Here is a 19,418-nt window from a genome sequence, read left to right as displayed (position 1 = left end):
GAATGCTCAGTTAGTGACCACACAAGGTACAATAAAACATTACCAGTGGGTTAAATGGGTCCAGTCCCACCATACAGAATGAGTCATGCCATGGGAATCTGATGGAAAGAGGTGGCCTCAGCTTATAATGGACTTCATCTACTTCACCTGAGCTGTGATGAGATACTGCTCCAAATTTCAGCAGCAAGTTTAAGCCCATTCAAAGCAAATGCTATATATAAACACTTTGATCTGGTCAATGTAATTCTTAGGTCAATGTGTATTTTTATTAGGCATTCTAAATATATAAGATTACTTTTAAATTAGTGACAAATTTGAAATACTCAGATGACGCAGATGCTACAATTAAAACCAAAATACTTTACAAAAATCAATGTACGTCATTCTGTACATTGTGTATCTTTCTATGCAATTTTCAACAGGTGTTTTTTCCTCAGAAGATAAATTAGGAATGATATGCAATGAGCTTATATACTAAACACATTTGTAAATACAGTATATATTGGAGGTTTCAGCACAATCTTCCTACAAATCACTTGAGAGGCTTTTATCAGAGGCATCTAGGAAAAGCATATACCAGGTTCTCTCTCCCTGCCTGCCCTCTCACACCCACCCACCCCCAGCACCAGATTTAGGGCAGTATGCGAGGTTCTTCTCCCCAGGGAGCCAAGCCGGGGGGGGGGGGGGAGGAGGCAAAATTATATATGTTTGTGTGTGTGTGTGTGTGTGTGTGTGTGTGTGTGTGTGTGTGTATACACACACACACACACACACACACCACACTGGGGGGGGGGATGCAGCAAGACGCATACCCCTAAACATCTAACGGGAGAAGAAACTAAAAGAGAATTTGAAAATTGTTTCTTCTCTAGTATGGAGAATCGTCAGTTCCATTGCTACCCCTGATGGCAGCCTCATTTTCTGTCCCGGTGTTTCCTGAGTCTCAGACAGAAGTGAGCGTTTAATGTGTGAAGTAGGAGTTGGAAGTAGGAGGGAGGATGTTAGTGCACACAACCTCATGCCAATGTGGAACTTACTCTGAGCTGTGAACTGTGTAATACGAGGTAATGCATGTCCTTTGTACTTTTGTCCATTTACTGTATTTATTTTTCCTGATTTGAACTACAAAATTCTGATTTTCTTGAGTCAAGTACCTGAGAGTACCTGTAATGGTTCTAGGGGTTGCTCGTGCGTAAGCCGGTGCAAACACCTGGCTGGGTTGCCTGAGTGAACCTTTTCTGTCCGGACAGCCACTCGCCCATGGCTGTCTCAATCGCTGGCAGAATCCGTCAGTGGGCGTTTCTTAAACTTCTTCCAGCAAAGAAGCTCTTTGACGCCTAGTCTTCTCCTACTCTCTCTGCGCGAAAGCCTTCTGCACAAGGAGGGCGTAGGCAGCGGAGGACCCTTCCTCTCCCCGCTGGTCCCCGGCAAGGAATCATGGGACCGCCTCGCCGATTCCCCCATCTGCCCCCCTTCTCCACTGGTGCTACGCTGATTCTCTTCCCCAGAAGATGGGCTGCCTCTCCCAATCCCGGGACGCTCTCCGGAATCCCTCTGGATTTTGCTCTCTCCCTCCGGCACCGATGGCAGTTCCCTGACAGTACCCCTAAACATTTTTTTTAGAAAAAAGCACTGTGTATATATAAGCTGCGCCCACAAATAAGCCGCTCCCTTAAAATTCGGCAGGCACTCACACCCATTCTGTTTTGCTGTATGTCTGTTCCAGCAGCGATATTGTAAAAGCCATTTTTTGTAAGGTCGCGAATTTAAGCCGCACTTCACGGTCGGAATTTGGGGGGAAAGTGTGGCTTATATTCGGGCCAATACAGTATATATTTAAAAACCTATATTTATACAGGTGCCTACTCAAAGCACCAACAGGAACTATTGTGAAAATAAGAAGTATTAAGGTGGGGCACCAAATTTTGTTCTTGTTTAGGGCACGCTATTACCAAAGTCCACCTCAACCAACACCATGTGCCCTCATTTATCTCGAGTGCAACACCATGCTATAAACAAAGTACACTGCTCTGTCACATTATACAAGTGAAAGCTCTATCTGCATGCTGTACAAAGATCAGGAAAATGTTCAGGGCACAGGTCAGCATATTTGACACCTCAGTCCTGGCTGTTTATACCAGCCTTCCACCCACATGGTGCCCTCCAGGCCTTTTGGTCTACAGCTCCCATCACCCCTGATCATTGGCTATGCTGGCAGGAGGTGATGGGAACTGCAGCCCAAAATATCTGGAGGGCATCTGGATGTTGCAACAGGAAGGTCTCTATTGCATACATATAAGGCACAAACCACAGTAGCATCTTTATGCAGTCAGCACTGAATTGAGTGACCCAAGTTAACTGGTGCAAGTATGAATACCTGACCATGGGCAGACATGTGATTTATGGGTGTGTGTTTTTTTAAAAAAAACCTGTCCTATTTGTCTAACGGATATATTCTTCATACATATTGCCTGTGCCCATGCATTTCAAGATTTCTTTTGGAGGCTACCTTCAAAACACTTCAGAACTGAGCAGACAAGCATATATTAATTGCAATGGAATATAATGCTTGCCTCTGTGCATTACAAATCCAACATCAGTGTAATTTTAACACTGATCAAAAGTACAATAAAAACTTCACCCTTTCCTATCAGCGCTCTCTGTGAATGAAAAGTATTAAGAAGAACTGACACGGTTCTTGAGAATCTTGGCAGATGTACAAGAGAAAAAAGGACTCCCTGAGAGAAAGTCTACTTTTCCAAGGCTCTATCTCAACTTGCTATCTGCAAGCTGCATCATGTAGAGCCAAGACAGAGAACAATAATAATCACATCTGAGGCACAGATCTCTCGCAGTTTAGGAAGAAAGATTGCAGAGTGCATAGTAGGCTGCTGGCGAGTTCAAATAACTGGATTCTGCTACCCTCCAAAAAGGGGTGGGGAAGCAACCTTCAATAACTTTTTCAATCACCTTGTAACAAGTGTCCAGTAAAAACAGGTTACCTGGAGGAATCCAAAATTCCATGGACTGTTTGTTTGTCCATTGAATTTTGAACAAAGTATAGAACTTTACTAAACACTAAAGCTATTCGACAACAGTAGAATGCATGGCATATTACAGCCATCATCAAAACTGAAACTACTGGATTTCCAAGAAACCTACAGCTGAAAAAGTCATTGTTTGTTAGAGGAGGGGAATCCAGCAGACTGAATTTACCTTGTCAAATTTCTCCACAGCTTTAATAATGTCTTGTTTTCCATTTACAAACACAGCATCATTTCCTGCACTGTGTGAAATGTACAGTCCATTCTCTGGAGAATCATCATCATCATCATTTATTTATTTATTTATTTATTTATTTATTTATACATACCCCGCCCACTCTGGGCGGCTCCCAACAGAACATTAAAAATGTGATAAAACATCAAACATTAAAAACTTCCCTAAACAGGGCTGCTTTCAGATGTCTTCTAAAAGTCAGATAGTTGTTTATTTCCTTGACATCTGATGGGAGGGCGTTCCGCAGGGCAGGTGCCACTACCGAGAAGGCCCTCTGCCTGGTTCCCTGTATCTTGGCCTTTCGCAGTGAGGGAACCGCCAGAAGGCCCTCGGCGCGGGACCTCAGTGTCCAGGCAGAACGATGGGGGTGGAGACGCTCCTTCGGGTATACTGGGCCGAGGTCATTTAGGGCTTTAAAGGTCACCACCAACACTTTGGATTGTGCTCAGAAACGTACTAGAAGCCAATGTAGGTCTTTCAGGACCAGTGTTATACGCTCTTGGTGGCCACTCCCAGTCACCAGCCTAGCTGCTGCATTCTGGATTTATGCATCCTTCTGTCTGTGCACGATTTTCAACGGAGGGTTAAGTGTATGGCTATTGACAAACGCTAAGGGAAAGGGCTTGGTCCTGAGGAAATGGTTGGATTGATTCAATTTACATTCCCTGTACATATACCTGATCCCTATGTGCCACTTTTAGATTTTTTAAGTTATCCACTGCTGGGACAATAAATGCCTTGGGATGTCCCACTGTGGAAAAAATGAGTAAAATTTTTGCAAATATAACTGAGTACTGTAAAGTATGCACAAGAAATCAAAGTGGAAGGGAAAAGTACTCTACCTTTCCTAAAGTGAGAAGGGTGTGAGCATGTTAGCAGAAAATTAAAAACATTCCTGATTTAGATCTGGGTGGTACTTAACTGATGTGTGAACCTTCTAATAATACAGCCTCTGTTTCTCCTGGCAAATCCAGCATCTTCTGGGCAAACACTTCCTAATTCATCCAGCAGGAGTCCAGCACAATCTCCCACAGGAAAAAGGAAGTGCCCGGCTCCCCCATTTTCCCATCTTTAGACGCTAACCCATAGCCCATCCTTTCTGTCACTCTTTCAAGGCCCTTTCATCCTTGTAACTCAGTGAATCAAGATACCGTATTTTTCGTTCTATAAGACACACCCAACCAAAAGACACACCTAGTTTTTAGAGGAGGAAAACAAGAAACAAGAAAGAAATGCAAAACCTCTTCAGCAAAGCTCAGGAGGCTTTGCAGGGCTATCCCTGAATCCAGGAGAGCAAGATTCAGGAGAGCAAGATCCAGGAGAGCAAGATCCCTCCTGCTCTTCTGGCTTCAGCGATAGCTGCACAGCCTGCATTCGCTCCATAAGACGCACACACATTTCCCCTTACTTTTTAGGAGGGGAAAAGTGCGTCTTATAGAGCGAAAAATATGGTAATTCCCTATGTGAAGTATGTACATTTTGACAATTTCCAAACAGAACTTTAAATCTTATACTTTGGACTGATATACTCAACTGCAAAAAGAAACTTCCCACGAGAAGTTCTGTTAAATTCTTCTTTTTTTTAATCTAGTGCATCAAAAGTAACAGCATAACGCAAACACCCAATTTCTATCGGTGTATGTGTATATATATATATATATAAGTTGAAATAGCTTTAGAAGCTGTAAGTAAGGGAAAGATGTCTAGTACTGGAAGTTTGAAACATATTAAAGGAAACATGGGGGGGGGGGGCTAAACCACCACTTTCTTTCATTCTGAAAAGGGTAGCTCAAATGTCCCCCCCAAAAGACCCTGCCTGGTGTTTTTGAGGGTATAATTGACCCTGATCATCAATTAGATGCAACCAACGTTTGTGGTTAAGCTGGTTATTAGCTGAAAGATTTGGAAGATAACTTTGTATGGCTAGGGATATTTTACTAAAGGTGTCACGCAATAAGGAGAGTGTATGTTATTGGGGAAGGCTCTTGCAAGTAGCAGTGGACTGCTATGGCTAATAGTGAAGTGACCAGAGGGGATTGATTGTTAATGGAGAACTGACAAAAATATCAACAGGGATTCTAAATATGGTGAAAAAGTGAGTGCCCACTGACTTCAGGAAGGTTTATTCATAAACAAATAAGTTTGGGACAGAGCCATTATTGTTAGAGTTATCCAACACCCCTATAAAATCCCCTTGAGGGTTAACCATAGGGAATAGAGGGCTCCTTTTTGTGGGATCTGTATGGATCTATACTAAGGAGCCACATCCATATGGGTTGTGGACGGGCAAAGCGCGTGTGGCTTGTAGTTCCGTGAAGCTGTTTGTGCAGCGAAAGCGGGAGGCAAGTTGCGGGACGGGAAGGCTGCCGCCGGCGAGGCAGCGGGACAGGGGAGCAGAAGCGCGCCAGAGCGGGGAGGGGGCGCGCCCCGGGCGGAGGGACCAAGACCCCGGCAGGGCCGAGCTCCGCGCGCCCCGTCGAGGTCTCGCTTTCTCCCCCGCGGGGCCAGGAGGGCTTCCCCGGGCGCTCACGGGGGGCCACGCGGCTGCTCTCGGTCCGAGGGGAGAGGCGCGTCTGCGGCGGCGGCGGCGGCCGAGAGGAGCAGCTCCGCCAGGTGAAAGAAGCACCTGGGGAGGAGGAGGAGAAGCGAGGCTGGGGCCGGGCCGGGCAGGGCAGCGGGGCCCGGGGCCCGGGGCGGGCGAGGGCGTCTCGCCGGCTGCTCTTACCTTGAACGCCACCGGGAGCGTCTTGTTGCAGCGCCAGTGCGAGGGCAGCACGGAGCACAGGAAGTTGGGGCTGTCGGTGCGCACCAGCTCGGCCGGGTGGTCGGCAATGATCTCCACCATGGTGCGGTTGTCGTGCGGGCGCAGCCGGGGCACCGTCGCCGCCGCCGCCTCCTGGTGCTGCTGCTGCTGCGGGTGCTGCGGGTGCTGTTGCTGCTGGGCGGCCGCCGCCGCCGCCACCACCACGGGGCTCACGTCGCTCATCTTGCCGGGCTGCAGGCTGCTGGAAGGCGGGCTGAACCTCCGGCTGGTGCTGGGATCTACGGGAATACGCATCACAACAGCCACAAGTTAGCGCGTTTGGCAGGGGGCTCGGGGAGGGGGCGCTGGTCCGTCGAGGCGGCGTCGGAGCGGGACTCGGGACGGAGGAGAGCGGGAGGAGAGCCGGCCGGGGCCAGGAGGCGGGAGGGGACGGGGGAAGCCGGCGGCGAGGGCGGAGAAGGGCTGCTGTGCTGCCGGGGAGACCCTGGCGGGGCGGGGGGTCCGCGGGCTGCGCTCCCAGCGCCGAGGCTCCCGGCAGTGGCGGCGGCGGCGAGTCTCTCGCTTCCTCGCGGCGCTCCGAGTCTCTCTGCTCGCTCGGCCACCTCTGGCCCCCGCCTCGTCGGCGATTGCTACACGTTTGTGTCCCCCCCCCCCGCTTTATTTCTTCCTTGGCGGGCGGGGGTGGGCAGGGTGTGTGATCGGGGTCTCTCGGCGAGGAGGGGAAGGCGCTGCCAGAGATTTCCTTCTGGATCGCCCGGCGCGCCCGGGGCGGGGGGGGGGGGCACCTCGGCGGGGACAGGCTCGCTCCCCTCCCGGGAGGTCTTCCCCCGCCGCCCCCCTCCGGCCGGATCAGACTCAAGATGCCAGCGCTGCTCGCGTTTTCCGGTTACTGGTTGTTTTGTCGCTTCTGCCGCGGGGAGGCGGGGGGGGGGGGACCCGGCTCTGCGGCGAAAAGCGCCTTCGCTCGGTCCGCGGAAGCCGCGCGCTCGGTCCGGGTGCGGAGACGCGGCAGTCAAAACAATCCCGCGCCGGGCAGCGACTGCAGGCAGCGGCCGGGAGGGAGCGAGGCTTCCTCCACTTCCAACTTCCGACTCCCGGGAAGGAAGCGGGGCAGGATGAGCCGGGGGGGGGCCTGGCCGGGGCGCAGGGAGGGCTCGAGCGGCTTATTTTAAAGCCCCCCCCGCGCGCGCCTTAACAAACAAGTGGCGGGGGGGGGCAGATAAAACTTCAGACTTTGCCAGAGTTTTTGCTGATTAAGAAACAGCTCCGCGGGGGCGTCCCAGCGGGAACCGCCCTGTGAGCAGCCTTGGCACCGCGGGGGGAAGTCGGGGGCTGCTTGGGGGCTCCTGAAATTGTGGGGAGGGGCGCAAAGCGGGCTTTCAAGTGACCCGGTTTCGCGGCACGGATCCCGAGCGCGCGCAGAGACGGAGCCCGAGCCGCCCCGACGCGGACGGGAGGCGGCAGCACGTGGCGGCGCGGCGCGTCCTCCGGCTCCAGCCGCCTTCAAAACAAACACCGCAACGTGCGCCTTGGCCGCCGCCGCCGCGGGGGGGGGGGGTCCTCGGGCTGCGGCTGCTGCGGAAGCGCCAAAGCCCCCCCCCCCCCGGACAAGGGCTGAGGGCAAAAACAAGAGCTGCGCTGGGGGGGGGGGCACGGTCCTCCCAGTGAATACTTTACATTATAGACATTTCTGCGCAACCACTTTGCTATTCACCAAACTGCAGACCCGAAAAGCCCTTGCTAATGACCCCCCCCCCGACACCCAGCGCCGCCTCCTGCGCCCTCCAAGGAGTTCATGATGCCCTCACTTCAAAAAGAAACAGCCTTGCAGACGAGGGGGCTGGTTTGGCTTGCTGTCTTTTGCACACAAGTGGCAGCAAATTTGGTTTTTCTTAAAAACGCCCGACGCCCCCCGGGGGGGGGGAATAGGGTCGAAACGCCGCCTCCCCGCGCAGAGAGCCCCTCTCAGCTGGCCCTGGGCTTCATGCTGCTGCTGCCCCCGAGCTGCCCGGCCAAGACCTGCCAAGCGCCAGCCCGCTCCATCCTCAAGCAGCTCCTTTGGGGAGCAGCCCTCTGGTCCTTCTCCGAGGAAGTGTCCCCGAGCAGTTCACGGGGTTCGCTTGGGTTTCTTCTTTCGTCTTCAACTATACCTGTTCTCCCCCCCCCAACACCTCCCTGTCTCCCGGGGGCATTTTAAGCAGGCAAAGCTTGTGTCCGGGGGGGGGGCAATTCCCCCGGTCTCTCTTTCGGTCGGGGGGGGGGGGAGGCCATGGCCCTGCCGGCCGAGGGGCAGATGGTGGCGGAGCTGCATTGAAACAAAAAAGCAACCAAGGAAAGCGCCGCTCCGAGTCCTGGACCCCCACCAAAAGCAGCCCAGGTCGGACTAGGCATTGAACGGGCGACGTTTCCCAGCTAGAACGTAAAAGATTGAGGAAGCAGTAACGCCTGTTGTTGGTTTCTTATACTGGGAGTAACTGGGTTGTGGCTTTTGCTAGCTTATGATTTAGGACATCCCAGCCAAAGGCAAAAAAATAAATAAAATAGTGAAACTGCACACACAACTAACAATATAAATTTCTTAATGACAGGAAGATAGGTTAGCTCTTAGCAAACCACCTAGTACTCTAAAACATTATCTGCCGAGTAAAAAAGAATGTTTAGATGTTTAAAGAAGCTTTTGGAAATGACCAGCGCAGAGCTACTTAAAATAGACAACACTAAATTTTAATGTGGAAATATAAAATTTCCACCAAATGCTTCCACAAAGATAGGCTTTTGGCAAAACTGATCTTCTCTCTTCTTTTTTATAAAAGCTTCTCTGCTGATCACTTTCCCCAGTTAATAGTAACTTGTGGGATCCCAGAAGGAGATACAACTCTTAAGCATTAGTATTATGATTATCTTGACTAAAAAGTAGCTGTAGGTTAGAGCCTAACTATTTTCACTTGGATTCCAATGGGATTTGCTCCTATGTAAAGAATGCATAGGACTGTAGCTGTAATATTTATGGAAACAAATAAAGGCTGTATGGCTTTTACATATACTGTGTGCTAGAGTTTACATCACCAGAGCCACAGACTGTGTAGATCCTTGAGCTTTTTTCTGCTGTTTCTTCATAAATTAACTGCACCGAAGATGTAAAAGAGATCAGAGAGCCATAAAATGTTATAGGAAAGTGTACCGGGTGGTTGTGCTGGTTCTGAAGAGTGAAATCTAGAGCCCTAGAGCCACAAAAAACTGCCAGGGTTGGCTATCTTGGCATAGTTGCAGCTGCTCATTTTATTATTTTATAATTTGTTATTAATTTATTTCCCCCCTTTTCTACAACAAAACATATTCTTAAGCAAATGTGATTCTGTACAGGATAGTGAATTGAGTTAAAATGTGAACTACACATGCTCAGAGTTCAGTTTTTAAATCAGGTTTGGCAATCTGTTTTAGTTTTTTATCTAACATACCAGGAGTGTATCTAAATGGGTGGGGCTGTAAGACTATTCAGGGGTCTAAAATTACCTAGCATTATCCCTGGTTAGAATCCGGGCAAAGCTGGAAGCACTTCTAAATCTCACTGATTTCAAGGGAAAGAAGTATGTGGTTAACAAGGTACTAGATTGTACCCAGGATAGATTAGCTTCAGTGTATAAAATAAAATAGTTTAACGAAGTTTAACACAATATTAAATAAAATGATAACTGTAAATAGAGACTGTAACCGTGTAACATGAATGCTATTTCTTTAAACTGACAAACTGTGTTCAAATATAAAAGTAAACATCTCTAAACCTACTGTCAGAGTGGTGTTTTATTTTGGGTGTTTCTGTAGTGGTCAGTGCTGCAGAATCATAAAATGGGCAAAAGCAAAACTTTTATCTCAGCAAGGGAAAGGGATTCTCACCATATTTATTTGTGTGCAATTATCTAGAACCAATACTACTTTTATTCCAAATTTCATCCGTATAACATGTTTTAACAACCATGTGCTGGTTGAATGGGTGCCAAGCATAAATGATGAATGTTAAATATATCTGATTCTCCATAAAAAATGAGTAAAGTATGAATGGGAAATATGTTTGATTTTATGAGCATGTTTTTATTGGTATTCCTAGCAATTTCATAAATTACTGTTTATAATCAAATGATACAGTTGCATTTTCCCCATACCAAGCACACATATCAACAATTTTAATTAAGTCATGAGATGCCAAGTTAATTTGGTTACCTGTCCAGATCTTGACATTTCTCAAATATAGACTATGATTCAGAAGTTAAAGAATTGTGTAGCTGATGGAAATGGTGTGGAATCACTTGAACTATATAATCATTTGGTTATCAGACACAATAGGCCATGATACAATGCTACAAACATTGTGAGAGTCTGGTTTTTGATCCTGCCCCACTGATTTATGATCTGGGGGCAACAAGAGATTCATTGATCACTATCCTAAAATGTGAAACAAGAATATATAGCATGATCCATCCAAAACTAAGCACATTTAAAGTCCAACTTGTATCCACTGTAGGTGAATTTAGTGTATGTTTAACTTGGTCATTGAAATCAGCAGAATTTTATTTTATTTTATTTTTTGCTTTGGTTGAATGATACCCATAATTACCTAGCATCAAACAATGGGTTTTGATAATGGAGAAAGATATAAAATGTTCAAATGACATTTCAGCACAGCAAAAGGCAACCAAAATTATCAGGGATCTGGAGCAACTCCATCATAAGGAAAAGGGCTGGGGGGGGGGCTTTATTGTTTAGAATGAAGGTGAGGAAGTGGGGACATGTCTAGGATGATGCATGGCTTGGAGAAAGTGCGTGAAGAGTCCATATTTTTCTCCCTCATAACTCTAGGACCTAATTAAGTGGAATGGTGGGAGATTCAGACAAAAAGAAAGTACCTCTTCACATAGTGCATAGTTAAACTGACATTCCCTCCACCAAGTCTGGCCTTAAAGGGAATTGGACAAAATATGGTGGAGATGGCTACCAGTGGATACTAGTCCTGACAGCTGTACCTGCCTCTGAACTCAAGCCAGAGGGAAACAGGAGTTCATGTCCTGCTTGTGGACTTCCCATAGGCATATGGTTGGACACTGAGGGACTGGACAGGCCCTTGATCTGATCCAGTCAGGTGCTACTTACGCTCTTATGAATGTCAACAACATTCTCTCACAGATTTTCCAGTCAAACAATGGGATGGATCAGTGGTTCACCAAAGAGTGTTGGATTTAGAGCAGAAAGATCACGGTCCAAATCCACACTCAGCCTTGAAGCTCATTGAATGACCATGGACCACCACTCATTCTAATTTACGTATCAGGATTACTCTGAGGAGAAAAGTTGACAGCCACCAGTGCCTACAGCTTCTTGGAGTATGAGAGGGATTTGCAAGCCTCCCATTGAGGTGATAGTGTTGAGGTTGCCTTTTCCAGAAACCACATGCTCTGCTGTTGAACAAAAGTATAGGAGCGGAGACCTAGTAGTAAGGGGGAAATGTATTCACAGACATATTCACTTCACGTGGACTTGGGTGAAGGCTTAGCACTGAAAATAACTTCCAGGGATTAACTTCTCTTAAAATTAATGCCCTAGGAATATCCCCTCGGTGAGGACTACCATCTTCCCCCACCCAGAGACTGCTGCTGCTGCTGACAATGACTGCTGCCTCCCCCACCTGGAGGACTGCTGCTGCTGCTGCTGCTACAGAAGCAAAGAGAACGGCAAAGACTACTGCAGGGACCAGGTCCTGGGCAGGCAGGCAAAGTGGGAGCATCTGCTGCCCCAGCTGGGTGTGGTCCAGCAGCTGAGGAAGCATTATAAAGCCCGCCTGTCTTCAGGGGTGAGACAAGGACGAGGGCCAGCCCTCCTGTGTTAAGGTTATTAAGTAATTATTTAAATGTTTTTAGGTGTTTCAAATAGTCTGTGGTGTTTTGAATTTTGTTTTTGTTTTTTTGTTTTTGTTGGGGGGTGGGATGGACGTTTCGTTGGGGCTGGGGAATGGTTTAATTTTAGCATGATTGTAAATTATTATTATTGGTTGTTTGTTTGGTGTGTTGTTGTTGTTTTTGTTTGTTTCTACTGTTCTATTGGTTTGTTGTATGGTTTGTGTTCTGATCTGAAGGGGAGAGGGTCAGGGCTGCCTGGGGGCCCCAGCCAACAGAATGGCTGGGGCAAGTTCCACGGGGTGTGTGTGTGTGTGTGTGTGGATGCACTGGGACACCCGATTTCAGTGATCAAGGGCAGGAGGAAGAGCTATACTAAGACTAGACCATGTCATTACTGAGGAGGCAGGCTTAGTCATTATTTGAGGACGCGGGTGGCGCTGTGGGTAAAAGCCTCAGCGCCTAGGGCTTGCCGATCGAAAGGCCGGCCGTTCGAATCCCCGTGGCGGGATGCGCTCCCGTTCCTCGGTCCCAGCGCCTGCTAACCTAGCAGTTCGAAAGCACCCCTAAGTGCAAGTAGATAAATAGGGACCGCTTACTAGCGGGAAGGTAAACGGCGTTTCCGTGTGCGGCTCTGGCTCGCCAGAGCAGCGATGTCACGCTGGCCACGTGACCCGGAAGTGTCTCCGGACAGCGCTGGCCCCCGGCCTCTTGAGTGAGATGGGCGCACAACCCTAGAGTCTGTCAAGACTGGCCCGTACGGGCAGGGGTACCTTTACCTTTACTATCCCTGCCTCCGGGTCTGGTCTTGACCAGAAGGACACTGGAATCAACCACCTGACCTTAAGTGCTGCTGTGCAATGCCAGGTCAATGATTCACATGACGGCTGTCATCCACGACTTGATTGTGGATGGAGGACTTGACCTGGCATGTGTGACAGAGACTTGGTTGGATGAAGCAGATGGGCATGTTCTTGCCGCTGCTTGTCCACCAGGTTTCTCTTAAGCACAGCCACCCAGGTCATGTGGGTGGGGAGTGGTGGTTGCAGTGATTTTTAGGAAGTCACTAGCTTACACTAGGCCTCCTATTGGGAAGAATAGTGCCACTGTATTCTGCTCTGGTCAGACCTCACCTGGAGTACTGTGTCCAGTTCTGGGCACCACAGTTCAAGAAGGACACTGACAAACTGGAACGTGTCCAGAGGAGGGCAACCAAAATGGTCAAAGGCCTGGAAACGATGCCTTATGAGGAACGGCTAAGGGAGCTGGGCATGTTTAGCCTGGAGAAGAGGAGGTTAAGGGTGATATGATAGCCATGTTCAAATATATAAAAGGATGTCACATAGAGGAGGGAGAAAGGTTGTTTTCTGCTGCTCCAGAGAAGCGGACACGGAGCAATGGATCCAAACTACAAGAAAGAAGATTCCACCTAAACATTAGGAAGAACTTCCTGACAGTAAGAGCTGTTTGACAGTGGAATTTGCTGCCAAGGAGTGTGGTGGAGTCTCCTTCTTTGGAGGTCTTTAAGCAGAGGCTTGACAACCATATGTCAGGAGTGCTCTAATGGTGTTTCCTGCTTGGCAGGGGGTTGGACTCGATGGCCCTTGTGGTCTCTTCCAACTCTATGATTCTATGATTCTAAGACCCACTTTTTTGAGTGCATGTTCTGGAAGTTGGACAATAGGGGCAGTACAGCATTCCTTTGGGTGTACCAACCTCCCCGCTGCACCAAGGATTGCCTGTTTGAGCTGCTTCAGGTTGTGGCGGATGTTCTCATGGAGACATCTAGTTTGGTTGTCCTAAGGGATTTTAACATCAGTTCCAACACAACCTTACAAGGGGCCACTCGGGACTTCGTGGAAAGCATGGCCTCCATGGGGCTGTCCCTGAATTAGTTTGGCCCAACTCATGGTCATGGACATGCCTTAGACCTGGTGTTCACCTCTATTGGCATGTGTGATCTGACACTAAGTAAAAGCGAAACAAAAGAAGTGCCATGGTCAGATCACTTCCTGGTGCAATTGGACTTCTCTGCAACTCTTCCCCTCTGCAGGGAGGTAGGACCAATTCGGATTGTCCGCCCCCATCACTTAATGGATCCAAATGGTTTCCAGAGAGTGGTAGGGGATGTTTTATCCCATGTTGATGGCCTTTTAGCTGGTGGCCCGCTGGAATGCAGAGTTATCCAGGGCTATCAATTGTCTGGCTCTGAAGCATCCTCTCCGATTGCATGGAGCCTGGACAGCCCCATGGTTTTCCCTGGAGCTGAGGGTGATGAAACAATCACTGAGACACCTAGAGCGCTGGTGGCAGAAAACTCATTCTGAATCGGACCAAGTGGCGATGGCGATGGCGATGGTGAAGAGGACCTTGTTCACCACCTCCATTGCATCTGCAGAAAACAGCAGCAGCAGACTCTTTCAGGTCATTTGCAATCTTATAGAACCACCTTCGCCATAGGGGTCTGGTAAGGACTCCAAGATCTGGTACAATGATTTTGCAAAGTTTTTTGCAGATAAAGTCGCTCAGATTTGGAAAGAGGTAGACTCCACCGTGGGAGCAGGGCCAGGGCAGGAGAGTGCTAGAGTCCTGTCTAGTCAAGTTGCATGGGACCAATTCCAATCTGTTGCCTCCGAGGATGTGGATAGGCTGCTTGGACGAGTGAAACCGACCACCTGTCTCCTTGATCCTTGCCCATCCTGGCTCATAAAAGCGAACCAGGAAGGGCTGGGCGATGGGCTCTGCGGGGTGGTGAATGCTTTTCTCTGTGAGGGAGCCTTCCCAGACCAATTGAAATAGGCGGTTATTAAGCTACTACATATATATATATATATATATATATATATATATATAGACCCAGCCAATATGACCAACTATTGCCCAGTCTCAAATCTTCCATGCTTGGGCAAGGTGATTGAGCAGGTGGTTGCTGAACAACTCCAGGCACACCTGCAGGATGCGGACCGTTTGGATCCCTTCCAGTCGGGATTCAGGCCTCACCATGGGACTGAAACTGCCTTGGTTGCACGGGTCGATGAACTTCAGCAGGCTAGGGACAAGGGTGAAAGCTGTTTCCTAGTTCTGCTGGATCTCTCAGCGGCTTTTGACACCATCAACCATGACATCCTTCTGGACTGTCTTGAGGGGCTGGGGGTTAGGGGCGCAAATCCATGGGTTAGGGGGCGCAAATCCACGAGTTAGGGGGCGCAAATTACTTGCCTTGCCCTGGGTGCTGACAACCCACACTACGCCACTGCCTCCGGGTTCTGTCCTCTCCCCCATGCTTTTTAACATCTATATGTAGCTGCTGGGAGAGATAATCATATACCATATAACACCGGTCCCAGTATGTTTCCAAGCACAATTCAAAGTGTTGGTGCTGACCTTTAAAGCCCTAAATGGCCTCGGCCCAGTATACCTGAAGGAGCGTCTCTGTCCACATCATCCAGCCCGAACACTGAGGTCCAGCTCTGAGGGCCTTCTGGTGGTTCCCTCACAGTGAGAAGCGAGATTACAGGCAGTGTTAGAAACTGAGATATGAAAGCCAGTTTGGTGTAGTGGTTAAGAGCGGTAGTCTCGTAATCTGGGGAACCGGGTTTGCTTCCCCGCTCCTCCACATGCAGCTGCTGGGTGACCTTGGGCCAGTCACACTTCTCTGAAGTCTCTCAGCCCCACTCACCTCACAGAGTGTTTGTTGTGGGGGAGGAAGGGAAAGGAGAATGTTAGCTGCTTTGAGACTCCTTCGGGTAGTGATAAAGCGGGATATCAAATCCAAACTCTTCTTCTTCTTCTGTACAGTATGTAACTGAAGGGCCATTCCATTACAAGCCTTTCTATCACATCACAAGGATTCTCTGCAATACTGCCAAAGACAAACTATTTCTTCCCAAATTTCCTAAATGCATATTTTTTTATTAATTCAATTCCTCCTGAATATGTTATGACTTGCATCAGAAACTGAGGTCATGGTTCTGTATGCTTAATTACACATGCTTAATTAGGCCTAAATTTGTGTATCAGAACATGGAACTGCAGCTTCAAACCTATAATCATTTGATTGATTATAGAAAGGGTTAAAAGGTTAACAGTAATGAAAGAATGAAAGAGGTCAAGGATGAGCCTTTTACATCTCCCTTAAAAGGCGTGTTGTGAAGGGAATAAACCTTGCATTAAATATTAAATTAAGTTATCTGGACAGGTGATATTTTGCAGGAGTGAGTTATAAATTATGGGCAGGCAGAATGGACATCTTGTTGCTTTCTGATCACAATTGCTGAGTTTTTCTCCCTATAAAGATATAAATGCTCCACATGTGTAGCCTGTCTGGATGGATGTTTATGATCAGCTGAGGAGATCTTCTTGAGTATTGCACGTGTCCAAATGAAGTGAAAGTTTCCAAAAGAACAATATGTGCAAACTTGTGATCCACTTGGTTGGAACAGCCCCACCCATCATGTATGACAACCCAGCCACCCCTCCCCCTCCTTTTGGGTCTGGGTTTTGGGGGCTATGTTTTGTTCAGTATTCCAGAAAGTCATTGCACTGGGGACTCTGCCCTCTACCAGGTTTAGGGGCTATAGTGGCATCTATAGTGTGATTGCCCCCTTTCACAAGTCCTGCCCATCTGCCCTCTATCCTTGCCCCAAGTTTATATTGTCTTCCAGCCATTTTCCATAGCAGTGAAGAAGGGGTGCAGCAATTTATATATTTAATCTCACATAATTGGATCAATAAAAGAAAAGTAGATGAACTGCCAAAGGTAGTTATCACACCCCTTTTATTCAGTTACTTCCTTTATGGGTTCTATACTGGTGTTACATCTGTTGAGCAAGGAGAGTGCCATGCCTCAGCCGGAGGATAATCTGGACCACCCTCCCTGTTACTGAGCGAAGCCCAAGACCTGACTGGATCTGAGGATGAGGAGGAGTCAGGATTCTCAGATCAGATGGCCTGGAGGTCATCCCTTGCTCAGCCTCAGAAGTGGACGCTGATTGGCCCCTGAGCCCCTGTGAGCGACAGCGCCATAACCAGCAGGTGGAAACCCAACCAGCAGCACCACCTCCTCCTGTTTAGGGTTTGCGGTTTCTCTGTCAGATAGCTAGTTAAGCTTCAGCAAAGTTAAGGGAACACTCCCCTGGTATTCAGCCCTCCTGGCTGTTCCCAGGCAATGAGGCTTCATGGTTTAAAAGGATCCAGGCTCCCTGCAATGTGTCCTTGTCTGCACAATTGTGGTGCAAGGTTGTGGGAGCTGTGTGGTGAGATGGAATTGCTCCTTCTTTTCTACTGTACAGGCAGCACACAGCCCAGGAGTCATGGATGTGGGAATGTTTTCTGTCTGTTTCGCTTTGGCACCCTTTGTCAACTGTGGTGTCCCTTTGCTGCAAGGAATGGATGCAATAGCAACTGTGCTACACATACTTCACACTTGCACAAGTGGCTCCCTGGCATTGTGGGACAAGAGGATCAGGTTACTTTAGTGAGAAAAAAGGGGAACTAAGTGCTTAAAAAAAATACCACAACAAAATAATAAGAAATTGTTAGGGGTTGTGTCCAACTCGGTTATACTCGGAGCAAGCCCACTGAAAGTCATGAATTTAAGGTATTCATGTCCATTGGTTTAAATTTATCTATCTATGTGTGTGTGTGTGTGCACGCGCGCGCGCACACACACACACTACTTGATTGAAATATAAGCTCTAGGCTGTTAACAAAAAGTATTAAAATTATCAATTAAGAATGGGTCTACTCTGAGTTGAACTTAGTTGGCTACAATTCATGGCTTTCAAAACATTGCAGAGCTGGACTTCTCTTGCTTCCTCTGCTTCTGAGCTGGGCTAGAGAATGTCTAGCATTGCACAAGATCCTTTGGAGCCCCAAACAGATGAAACAAAGAATTAATACAGACGCTGCCGTGGCTCCCTGTCCCTCAAATTCCCTTTACAAAGCCAAAGGATCTGGCATCACATCCCTGCTCCCCTTTCAATGTATGGGCAGATGGGCAGGAACAAGAAAACAAAGAAAATCAGTGGGTAGCAGGGTAAACAGGTACCACAAAGAAGTGGTACCTCGGGTTACATACGCTTCAGGTTACAGACTCCGCTAATCCAGAAATAGTGCTTCAGGTTAACAACTTTGCTTCAGGATGAGAACATAAATCACACATAGGCCCCATTAGCTAAAGTGGTGCTTCAGGTTACGAACAGTTTCAGGTTAAGGATGGACCTCCGGATTGAATTAAGTACTTAACCCGAGGTACCACTGTATTTATATACTGCCCTTCGTCATAAGATCTCAGGGTGGTTCTGATAATAAAACACAGGATAAAAACAAATAAGTAAAGCAAAACAGCAAAACAATCCCCCCCCCCCCGACAGACACATTTAAGAGGCTGTAGAATATTAACCAGCCAAAGGCCTGGTTTTCACCTCGTGCCTAAAAAGATGTAATGAAGGTGCTAGGTGAACTTTCTGCCTTAAAGCATCCTGGATTACTTAAACTAGAAGGCTAAAACTTGTACACCTGACCTTCCTTTTTAAGCTGCAAAGAGATGCACTCTGCTGAACTCACAAACATGAGGAAGGACAATATCTAGTAAATATATCCTCTTCTAGCATCTATACACATCCCTACACATGACCCTCCCAATCCACTCTGGAGGGTTCGGAGGACCCCCAGAACAACACAAGGGCGGGGGGGGGGGAGAGGAAAAGGTGAGATTGTCCTGTAAGAAGCAGAAATGCTGATGCTGGTAGACAGTGAATTCCACACGGTATGTGGGAACTGAGCCAAGTGAAACAGCGCCATCACACAACTGGCAAAGAGCAAGAAGAGAGCCTCTCAGCGTGACGGGCACATAAACCAATGGTAACTCTCTAGTGTATGGGGTTGCCCAAGTGGTGCCCACCAGTATCTCCTACTGTATCCACAAAAGATCTCAGTATATATATATTCTCTCACAAATCTACAGTGCACAAAGGTCTGTTCTCCCTGCTCTGGTCAGCCTCTCCTCCACTCCTCTCATGCCACCTCAGCCCTGCCCACATTTCGTTGGCTGCGCCTCCTTCCATCTTGGCTGCTGATGTAGATGCGTTTTCCTCACCAAGGTGTGGGCATGCCTGTAACTTTTTGGGTGGGTGGGGGTCCTGCCTCTTTTACTGCTCTTTTAGATGTGGCAGCAGTTTTATATTATGCCATTTTGTGAAAGACGCCTACAGCGTTTTATCAAAATTTCAAATGTGCCCACTGGCCTTTAAAGGTTGCCAACCCCCTGCCCTAACAGGACTACCTGTGGCCTCGCCTCGCCTTCAAGAACCAGCCAGGCAGCCCCATTTCCATTTGGATGAATGCCAGGATCTGCTGGTTAATGTGCCAGCATCTCTCTCTATTGGTCCCACACTTATGTCAGCAACACTCGCTTGCTTTATCATCACACCAGCTTTAGCTGTGAGTGGGTGGGAGCAATACAGTAAATGTTGTTTGTGATACTTCCT

At 48.1% G+C, this 19,418-nt stretch overlaps 1 protein-coding gene across 10 annotated transcripts in view; it reads right to left on the bottom strand.

Annotated features, from left to right (window-relative positions):
- The window catches only part of RUNX2 (RUNX family transcription factor 2), a 222,454-nt gene that overhangs the window by 141,665 nt on the left and 61,371 nt on the right, over nucleotides 1-19,418 (bottom strand). For 9 of the 10 annotated variants that reach the window (XM_083435594.1, XM_083435591.1, XM_083435596.1 and 6 more), the window contains exon 3: nucleotides 6,005-6,321. In XM_083435594.1, the coding sequence (XP_083291720.1) occupies nucleotides 6,005-6,321 (317 nt within the window). Of the gene's footprint in view, nucleotides 1-6,004; nucleotides 6,351-19,418 lie in introns of those variants that run through there. The other variant, XM_083435592.1, reaches the window with a different exon arrangement.

Source organism: Podarcis tiliguerta, assembly GCF_965153285.1.
Source record: "Podarcis tiliguerta genome assembly, chromosome: 3".
Classification (NCBI taxonomy): Eukaryota; Metazoa; Chordata; class Lepidosauria; order Squamata; family Lacertidae; genus Podarcis; species Podarcis tiliguerta.
This window is presented reverse-complemented; position numbering and strand designations above follow the sequence as displayed.